General features: G+C 61.8%; 1 protein-coding gene across 3 annotated transcripts; it reads left to right on the forward strand.

Annotated features, from left to right (window-relative positions):
• Positions 1-1503: 1503 nt before the first annotated feature.
• On the forward strand, positions 1504-9100 carry PERM1 (PPARGC1 and ESRR induced regulator, muscle 1). 3 transcript variants are annotated; one of them, XM_088066675.1, is made up of 4 exons: positions 1504-1615; positions 2237-4828; positions 5850-5966; positions 7693-9100. In XM_088066675.1, the coding sequence occupies exons 2-4, from the start codon at positions 2239-2241 to the stop codon at positions 7770-7772; spliced, it is 2787 nt and encodes a 928-aa protein (XP_087922801.1). In that variant the 5' UTR covers positions 1504-1615; positions 2237-2238; the 3' UTR covers positions 7773-9100. The 3 variants fall into 3 exon arrangements, with proteins under 3 accessions (XP_087922801.1, XP_087922803.1, XP_087922802.1); XM_088066677.1 differs by lacking the exon at positions 1504-1615 and adding an exon at positions 1720-1778; XM_088066676.1 differs by lacking the exon at positions 1504-1615 and adding an exon at positions 2074-2122.
• Positions 9101-10311: the final 1211 nt, after the last annotated feature.

Below are 10311 nucleotides of genomic sequence, written 5' to 3' on the forward strand. Positions count from 1 at the left end.
GACCCCGGCCCCTTTCACGTTCCCTGCTGTGCTCTGCAGGCCGAGTGGAAAGGTTTCTCTGACCCAGCCCGGCTCTGAGAGAAGGAAATCGGCTGCGGCCAAGGAAAGGAAACCGCTCGGTTTCCCCTCTGCGTCTGCGAGGCGTGCGAGGGCAGCCGGAGCAGGGTGGGGATAGGAGGGGAAGGCGACAGCTCCTTCCTTCCATGTGCTCTTGGCCAGGGAAGCGTGTCCTGGGCACTGTCTGCTCCTGCTGCGCCTGGCCGGGGCTCTCCCGGCTCCCTCCCGGCCGTGCAGTGCGGGACAGCAGCCACCACGGGGAGCTTCCATCCCGCGGGATGGCCGGGCAGGACCAGGGCAGGAGCTGTCCCCTGCCCGCGGGGACACTGCCAGGAGCTGTCCCCTGCCCGCGGGGACACAGCCAGGAGCTGTCCCCTGCCCGCGGGGACACAGCCAGGAGTTGTCCCCCGGCTCCCTGGGGTGGACAGAGGGCCATGCCCATCACCTGACCCTGGGGAGGGTCCCCGAGGGGATGCAGAGCCCAGGGGTCCCTCCCAGCTCCCACAGCACCCCGGCCACAGCCATGTCCAGCTGGGGTGTCCTGGTGGCCGAGGGGACAGCTGGAGCCTCGGGGCAGGGCCGGGGGGCAGGGGGGCAGCAGGGCCAGGGGGCAGAACAGCCGGGGGGCAGGGGGCAGGGGGCAGCAGGGCCAGGGGGCAGAACAGCCGGGGGGCAGGGGGCAGGGGGCAGCAGGGCTGGGGGCAGCAGGAGCCTCGGGACAGGGCCGGGGGGCACTCTCGAAGCCCCTGTGCTCAGGCAGCTCTTCAGGGCAGCTATTTCTGGCCCTGGGACAGGGAGGGCGTGCTGGGGGAGGAAGGTGGGAGGAAGGCTCCGGGGCTCGTGGGAGCTGAGGGTTATTTCTGGCTGGGCTTCGTGACCTGCCAGGCCACCCTTGGCACTCTGCAGCTCCCCCGTGCCAGGCTCTCCCTGAGCCCACAGCCCAAGGCTCCCAGCACCATGTGGCCCTGGGTGGCGTGGGACAGCTGCCACACACCCTGCGAGGTTTGTCACAAGGCCGTGATGCTGCCTGTGGTCTCCTGATGTCACCCTGCTGCTGCAATAAATGCCCTGGCAGCGCCCTAAATAGGTGAACCCTGCCCCGAGGTGATTTTGTGTCACCCTGGAGCGGGTGACTAAGGCAGAGAAGTGGCTCTGTGGGAAAAAGGACGGTCCCTGCCTCCCGGGTGTGCCAAAGGCCGGGAGCTCCATGGCCTGCCCCCCTTCCCTTCCCTGCTGGCCACCCCATGGAGTGACCCTGAGGGGAGCGGGGGGCACTGGGACCACCAGCCGTGGCTGTGGCACAGTCACACACACCTTGGCTGGCACCTGGCATGTCCCCACCAGTTCTATATATGGGCCTGCCCTCTCCCGGCCGGTGGCACCGGGATCTCAAGTGACACCGGGGAGGGAGGGGGGGGTCTATTTTTAGCCCCTGAATGGATCTGAGCTGGAGCCGGGCTCTCTGCCCCCGTCAAGGGGACGGCATCATGTTGTGCTGGGAGGGTTCTTCTGCGTGGCTCCTCGAATGGCTCCATCCCCGCCTGGCGCTGGGGGACAGGTACGATGGGCTTTGTCACCTCCCCGCTTGTCCTGCGGCCGGGTCCCCCCGGGCTGGGCTGGCCAGGGCCACGGGCAAGCAGCGGCTACTTCCGTGGCTTTGCTGGAATGTCCCGTTTGTGCTTCGTCAGGAACGCTCAGGAACATCAGTCCCTCTTCTTAAGGTGGATTGTAGGAAAAATGAGTAGGAAAGGGTGGGTGTGAGGTGTGATGCTGCTCTGGGGAGAATCCCAAAGCCCCGGTGCAGCTGTGGGGAGCATCCCAAAGGGCTGGTGCAGCTGTGGGGAGCATCCCAAAGGGCTGGTGCAGCTGTGGGGAGCATCCCAAAGGGCTGGTGCAGCTGTGGGGAGCACCCCAAAGCCCCGGTGCTGCCGTGCTGGGGCGCAGAGGCAGCAGGGACAGGAGGGGGTGGCAGTGGCTTCTCTCACTGCTGCCTGGGTTGTGTTCCAGCACAGCCATCTCCATCCCGCTGAGGCTGCCAGGGGCTGGGATTTCCAGCTGGAAACGGGTGAGGACGAGTAGATGGAAGGCAGGAACCGGGGAGGGGCACACGTCTCGCCTCCGTCTGCCCACACCGCTGGCACCCCCTCCTCCCTGACCTCTCCGTGCTCCCCCGCTGCAGGCATGGATAACTTCGAGTACAGCATCCAGCTGAACGACCGGGAATGGGCTGAGTTCTTCCAGGCTTCCGAGGAGTGCAGCCTGGCGCCCGTCTCGCTGGCCACGGCCGAGGAGCAGTGTCTCAGTGACATTGAGCAAGGGGAAGCTTCGGGACGGGACGGCGAGGTCGCCTCCAGGGCGGGCAGCGAGCCAGGTCCTGGCAGGGCCAGCGCTGCCCCACGTGGGGCCGGCACCGCCCCGCGGCTCTGCCCGGAGCGTGGGCACCGCTCCGAGCCCGAGCTGCTCCCGGACAGCGGCGGCGAAGCGGGGCCGGGCTGTGCGGGCGCGATCCCCGGTGCCAGGGCCGAGGCCGGGTGCCTGGCAGGCTCTGCCATGCCCAGCGCCCAGCGGAGGCAGCCGCCCCCCGGCCCGGCCGGTGCCTCGGCTCCGGGCGGCCCCGGGCAGGGAGCGGCCCCCAGCAGCCGGGTCCCGGAGCCCGAGCAGGGCGGGGATGCAGCAGCGGGACGAGCCCGGGGGGCCCAGCCGGCGGCGCGGGCGCAGCCGGAGGCTCCGGCAGCCTGTGCCCCCGCCGAGGGATCGGCCGAGAAAAGCGCTGCCCCCTCGGAGCCCGGGCTGCGGGGACCCGCGGGGGACCCCCCGAGCCCGGCCCTGGGGACGGTGCCCGGGGCGGGCACGGAGCCGAGCTCTCCGGGCGGATCCCCCAGCGTGGTGAGGCCGAAGGTGCCGGCGCAGCCGAGGAAGAGCCGCAGGCAGCGCGGAGCCACCGAGGGGGACAGGGACCCTGCGGCGGCCGCGGCACCGGGAGCCACTGGAGCCGGGAAGGCCCCTCCGGGCTCCCCGATGTCCCCTCGGAAGGGCAAAGGGAAGGACAAGGCGGCAAAGGGAGCGCTGGTGAGGCTGGGCAGCGAAGAGGCTGCGGAGAACAAGCGGCCGGTGCCCGGTGTGGATGGCGGCGATCCCGGGGCTGCTCCCCCGAAGCAGAAGGGCAAGGAGCCGGGCCTGCAGTCCCCAGGGAAGGCAAAGGCCACCAAGCACCCAAAGGCAGGGCAGGCCGGTGGCTTGGGCGTACGTGACAGTGTGCCAGTGGTCCCTGGTGATGGAGCCGCGGCTCCTGCAGCAGAGGCGTGCCAGGAGATGCCAGGGAAACCTCTCCAGCCCTGGAGCTCGGCAGCGTTTGGAGGGAATGATGCTGAGGGGGCTGGGGGGAAACCTGCAGCTGAGATCCCTGGAATTCCTGCAGCTGAGATCCCTGCAGTTCCTGCAGCTGAGATCCCTGGAATTCCTGCAGCTGAGATCCCTGCAGTTCCTGCAGCTGAGATCCCTGCAGTTCCTGCAGCTGAGATCCCTGCAGTTCCTGCAGCTGAGATCCCTGCAGTTCCTGCAGCTGAGATCCCTGGAATTCCTGCAGCTGAGATCCCTGGAATTCCTGCAGCTGAGATCCCTGCAGTTCCTGCAGCTGAGGTCCCTGGAATTCCTGCAGCTGAGATCCCTGCAGTTCCTGCAGCTGAGATCCCTGGAATTCCTGCTGCTGAGATCCCCAGAAAGCCCTCAAAGGTCCCTGCAGTTCCTGCAGCTGAGATTCCCAGGAAACCCTCAGAGATCCCTGAGGTTCCTGCAGCTGGGATCCCATGGGAGCCTGTGGCTGTGATTCCCAGGAAACCTGTAGCTGAATTCCCTTGGGAGCCTGCAGTTGGCATCCCCAGGATTCCTGCAGCTGGGATGCCCAGGATCCCTACGGTGGGGATCCCTTGGGAGCCTGCAACAGGGATCCCCAGGAGTTCTGCAGTTGAGATCCCCAGGAGTTCTGCAGTTGAGATCCCCAGGAGTTCTGCAGTTGAGATCCCCAGGAGTTCTGCAGTTGAGATCCCCAGGATCCCTGCAGCCGAGATCCCCAGGATTCCTGCCATTGAGATCCCGTGTGAGCCTGCAGCTGGGATCCCCTCGATTCCTGCAGCTGGGATCCCTTGGGGAGCTGCAGCTGAGATCCCCAGGGGGACGAGCCCCCTGTGCTTTGCTGATGGAGCCTCTGGCAAGCCCAGCTCTCTGGATGTGACCTGGCCCGAGATGTACGAATACCTGTTCTGCGATTCCCAGGAGGAGGAGGAGGAGCTGGGCAGCTCCGTGGAGGGGCGCAAATCGCCCTTGCAAAGGGAAATCTCCTGGCCCGAACTGTACGAATATTTTTTCAATGAACCCGAAGGAAGCAGGAAAAAAGGCAAAGCTAAAGACAGGAAAAGAAAGAAGCCCAGCCGCTTGGATCGCCCTGGGCTGCAAAAGGAGGCTCCCAGCTTGGCTCCAGGCGAGGACACCGTGGTTATCCCAGTCCCTGATGTGTATGAACACTGCTTCCCAGAGAGAGCCCACAACACGATGGGCTGGAGAGGGATTTTCTCAGTGGCTCCGGCCTCCGAGGTGAAGAAAGCTGTGGGGGCTTTGAGGTCCCTGCTGCAAAGGCAAATCCAGCTGGGAGGAGGCCAAGCCCCGACATCCCAGGCCCTGGTGCCCAGAAGATGCGGAGAGAAGCTCGCCCTGGTCCCGCTGGGAGGAGCCCAGGTGTGGCCAGAGGATGCAGACACGGCCCTGGCACTGAGAGGTAAATCCTGTTATCCCCTGTAGGGACATGTGGGATTCTCCCTCAGGATTCTCCCTCCCTCTGTCCCCATGCCAAGCGGGTGCTCCTGACCAGCTCCCCCAGCATGGACAGGGAATGTGGGACTGTAAAACCCACTGTGATCAGAAAAACACCCTCAGGAGACCTCAGAGGTCACCTGAGCATTGCCTGTTCCTGGAGGCAGGTGAGAGAAATGGGAATAAAGGGAGAAGTTTGACCCACAAGGACAGGCAGGGGATTTGTCTTTGAGCTCAAATGATGCTCAGAGCCTCAGAGTTAATATTAAACCCAAACAATGAGGGAGCCATCCCAAAGGGAGCCTCAAAATCAAGCTTCCAGTCTGTTTGTATGGAGAAAAAACCCCTTTGAGGTGGTCACAGCTAATTAATAAGCCAGTTTTAATTAAAAGCCTGATCAAATGAATAGGAGCAAAAATAGTCTGATCTTGAGCTAGGCCTGCAAGTTCTTGCAGCAGGGCAGGGAATGCAGGGCAGGGAATGCAGGGCAGGGAATGCAGGGCAGGGAATGCAGGGCACTCAGGGATTTCCTCATCCCTAGAGGAGGCAGGAGAAGGCTGGGGTGCCTGGAGGGATGCTGAGCACTCTCGGGTGCTGTGCCTGGGGACACTGGGGACAGGAAGGACACACAATTCCTGTGTCCCCAGGAATTGCTCTGTCCTAAATCTGCTGCCCAGACCTGATTCCAGCCGCCACAGAGAGCTGGCAAGATCTGCGGGGAGGTGGTGAGGCAGCCTGGGTGGCTTTAACAAACGTTTCCTTGGGGTTTTGAGCAAAGTGTGAGACTGAGAGGGGTGGCAAATGTGCCACTGTGCCCTGGGAGTGCACAGAGCCCTGAGCAGACCCCTGTGACTTCACCCCTGACCCAAAACCACCTTCAGCGATGATGTCCCGGGAGCACCAGGGATTTGCTGTCCCACAGGGAGGGGAGGGGTGGCAGAGGAGGTGGCACGAAGCCCCCAGACCTCGTGCTGGTGTCGTGGCAGGAGCAGCAGAGGACCCACGGGTGCTGAGCCACAAGGACATGTGCCTCGTCTTCTGCGCCTTCGCGTCCTGGGCGGTGAAGACATCTGACCTGCAGGCTCCGGATGCCTGGAAGACCAGTACGTACAGTGCCAGCCTGGAGAGGGCTGGGCAGGGCTCTGAGGGACACTTGGCAGGGAGAAAAACCGGGGTACTTATACCTGCAGTGGGGAAATGCAGCCTTTTCCTGGTTTTCCAGAGTCGTTTCCATGCCTTGTCTCCCCTCTAATCCCGATTCCCGCTCGCTTCTTTTGTGCTTTCCCTACAAAGTGGCTGCTGAGCTGAGCTGTATCCACAGCCTTGCTCCATCCAGCCCCTGACAGGGATTGGTTTGTCAGGGCTTCCTCAGGAGTCAGAGTCAGCAGGTTTAGATTCCCTCATCCCAGCTGGAACAAAATTCCCGAGTTTTTCTGATGTGCTCAGAAGTTTTAATCTTCTCCCCAAACACAGCTCAGCTGAGGCAGCATCTCCTGCACAGAGTCCTGCAGTTCCCTGGCGATCTGTGGGATCCTCTCCTCCCCAACCCCAGCACTTGGAAGCTGGTGGGGAGAGAGGAAGCTGAGGAAACACAAATTCATGGAATCCCACAGGAGGGGGATGGCTGCATGAGCAGGGAACGGCTCAGGGAGAGCAGCATTCCCAATGGCCTGGAGAAGCCTTCCAGAGCAGCATTCCTCAATTCCTGCCCTGGAACACCCCTTCCATGGGAAGAAATGCCAGGATCAAGGCTTCCCGCTGCTTTTCCAGGCGAGGAATGTTCCCTGCGAAGGTCACCAGGAAGCTGACACCCCAGGCTGGGAATAGCTGCTGAGCTAAGGCTGCTCAGTGCCGTCATCACCAGCAGCTCCTGGCCTGTTCCCCTTGGCTGCTGAGTTTTTGGGATGGAGGACGTGGCCCTGGGAAAGGTGTGGAAAGCGGGATATGCTCCTCGTGCCCCGGGATGGAATAACCGGGAGAGGAGGGAGGCAGGAGCGGTTCCACAGCCCGGAGCAGTCGTTCTCTCTGGGCATTTGGGCTTCTAACAAGCTGAATTTGTAGTCCTCTACCACATAAATCAAAATCCAGCCTGAATTTAAAGCTTTGGAGTCCAAAAACACGGCTTGGATTCCCAGTTTTGCTTGGGAATCAAGGGCACTTAAACCAAATCAAAAACATTTGGGTGCAAGTACAGAGCAGAGCTTGATTTGTGTTTCATCCCCATTCGTTATTTCTTGTGTTCCTACATTTTTTGATTCAGAGTTTTGGATATTTTCTGCTTTTGGCTGGGACCAGAAAATCCCCAGAAAATCCCCAGAATGAGAATTTTCTTGGTGCCCTCCTGGTCCAAACAGAAGCAGGAGATGAAGGTGCTGTCCTGAAAATCCTGGTGGGATTTTCCTAGTGTGTATTTCTCATCCAAGATCAAATCTCCAGCTGAACCTGTGGCTCCAACCAATCCATGAAATCCCCATCTGGATCTGTGTATCCACCCAATCCATGAAATCTCCCTTTGGATCTCTGTATCCAACCACTGCACATCACCTATTGAGCATTTCCCTTAAAAACAGCCATTTTTATGGAATGCTGGTGTCTCCATGTACCCAAACTCTGGGATTTGATGTGGCCAGTCAGGCTTTGGGCAGCTGGGAACAAATTCCATCGCGGAATTGTGGAATCCAAATTGTGGTGGGAATGAAAATCAAAGGCAGGAGGGGACTGGGAGAGGGAGAGCAGCGACCCCCCCGTGTCCCACGGAGCAGTTTGGGACCCCCAGGGCTGGGAAAAGATCACGGAGTCACCGTGGGAATGTGTCGGGCTCTTTTCCAGTGTTCCTGGCGAGTTTTGGCACCCTCTCGGCCATCCGCTACTTCCGAAGGCAGGTCAGGGAAGGGCACCCCCGGACTTAACCCCTGCCGCGCCGCAGCCGCTGCCCGAGGCCGCCGGGCAGGGGCCGGGACTTTGTTCTGGACGCTGGGACAAGGCTGGAGCCAGCAGCGAGAACTTCTCCGGCCCCATCCCCGCCGGGCCAGGGAGCGGGAGCCTGCCGGGAACGGGAACTGACGGTAGGACAGGACAGGACGGGACAGGGAATGGCCCCGGTCCCTCCGCCCTGCTGCGGTCACCTGGTGACGCTCGGAGGAAGCGGGGAAGAGCTTCGTCCCGACAAAAGAGCCGGGATATCTGAGAAGGAGGAAAAGACGGCTTTGGGAAGAGCTGGGCTGCGGGGGGATGGAGGGGCCGCTCCCTCGGCACAGCCCGGCGCTCCCAGCACCGGTTTGATCACAGATCCAGCCCCACCAGGGCTCATCCTCTTGCATTTCGCTCCAACAAGTCCCAGCTCGATGCAGCAGCTCGGGGATAAGGTTTCTGTCGCACGTGGCATGCAGGGTCTGTCCCTGGGGACACGTCCCGGGGGACAGGACGGGCAGGGGACACGTCCCGGGGGACAGGACGGGCAGGGGACACGTCCCGGGGGACAGGACGGGCAGGGGACACGTCCCGGGGGACAGGACGGGCAGGGGTCGCTCGGGGGAAGGGGCAGCCGGGGGGACCCTGCGGGACACGCACAGGGTGGGAAGGGCAGCAAGGAAAGGGGCTGAGCTCAGGGAATTCTCAGGAAAGAGGACAGGGGGATGTTGGACAGGAGGGAGAAGGATGTGGGCGGGTTTGGCTGTGCCAATCAGCAGGGAAAGGGTCTGGATATTTGATTTATTTCCTTTTGTACCTCCCGTGCTGGGGAGACAAGGCTGGCTGGGGGAGACGTGGGCTGAGGGGGCCTGGAATGGAAAGTGTGAGAGGAAAATGGAACAGTTCCGTTTGCCCCTCTCCCCAGAGCCTCCATCACCACTCCAGGGCATTATTGAGGAGGAATTTCCTTCCCTCACGGGGCTGGTACCAGCAGCAATGTGGGACTGAGATCACAGAGGCTCTGAGGGCAGTCAGGGCTGCGGTGTGGGAGCTCTGCAGGATCGCTGTGCTGTCTCTGAGAGCAGAGAACACAGGTTTCTGTCCTTGTGCTCAGAGTGCCATCAGGCTTTGGCGTGTGCAGGGGTGGGCTGGAGGCCCTGGATTGCTGCTGACAGGAGGGCACAGCGAGATGTGGGACTGGGAGTTAGAGCTGGATGGGCTCTGTGTGGGCTGGAGCAGCTGAACACCCACCGAGAGGGGTTCTGTGGAGGAGGAGAACACAGGGAATGTGCTGGAAGCTTCTAATAAAGTTCTGTCTCATTTACTACTCCTGTGTCCATCCCTCTGTCTGTGGGGAGCGTTAAAGGAGTCCTGGGCTTTCCAGGAGGATAAATCAATGCCCTGTGTGTGTGTGGCTGCAGAAGGGCAGGGTTTGGAGCCCTGGGCACAGAGCAGGCAGGGGGATGGGGCTGTGTCCCCTGTCCTTGGCTCAGTCCCCGTTCCTGCCCCTGGCTGTCACATGTCACCAGCAGCCGACCCAGAGATCCCTCCTGGCTCGGCTGCCCCTGGCTCGGCCCCAGGCAGCTCCTCTGGACAGAGCAGGGAGATGGAGACACTGCCCAGCAGCACAGCCTCCATCCCCTCCCTGCTCCCACATCCCTCAGCAGCCAGGAACAGCTGGCACTGCCTCCTCAGCTCTGCTGGCATCCGCGGGATTTACCCCTGGCCTAAATGGTTTGTGTCTGTCCCAGGGCTTGAGGATTTCACTGAAACTGGGAGGGTTTCTGGCAGAACCCCTTCGTGCCGAAGCTGCTTTTGGTGCGTGGCCTGCTCCAGGGGCAGGGAATGGGACAGGGCTGGGGTGTGGAGGCTGCCTGTGCCCGGGACAGCAGCATCTTTCCCAGTCCTTCCCATCTTCTCCTGGCTTTGGGGACCAGTCCTGCTCCAGAGGAGAAACACCAGGCCCTTGGGGTGGGGACAGTGCCTCCTGGCTGTCCCTGAGCTGCTCCAGCAGGGAAGGTTCAGTGCCCCCAAATCTTCCCCCTCCAAAGGATTTGGGGGAGAATAGTGGGAATACCCCGCTGTCCCCATGCCTCTATCCCAGTGCTCTTCCCAGGAGAGCTGAGCGCTCCCAGGGGTGACAGGAGGTTCCTGTCACCCTTTGCTGTCTGTGATCTTCGCTGTCTGACCCTTCAGAGCTCGGCTGGGAGATGCCAGCAGGACTTGGCACCCCTCCCTGCCCCAAGAGCGCTCCTGGCAGGTCCCAGCCGCGCTCCACGCTCCTTTTGATCCGCCCTGCAAGGGGAGGGTGGGATGAATATTTCAGGAGCTGGATGCTCTCAGCCGGCCGCAGGAGTGAAAGGAATTATGGAAAGGTCCTGCTGCTGTCGGGTGATCTGGGAGCCTCTGCCACGCTCAGCCAGGGAGGAGAGCAGCCTGAAATTTTAACGCTTGGTTTATTCTCTGACCTTTTCAGCTCTCTCCTCTGCCTCACAGCAAGGCCGAGCGTGCCTGGGATGTTTTTCTCCACGGCCAAAA

This window comes from Pseudopodoces humilis, chromosome 24 (assembly GCF_049639895.1).
Source record: "Pseudopodoces humilis isolate 2021_Gansu_Grassland_sample_001 chromosome 24, ASM4963989v1, whole genome shotgun sequence".
NCBI lineage: Eukaryota > Metazoa > Chordata > Aves > Passeriformes > Paridae > Pseudopodoces > Pseudopodoces humilis.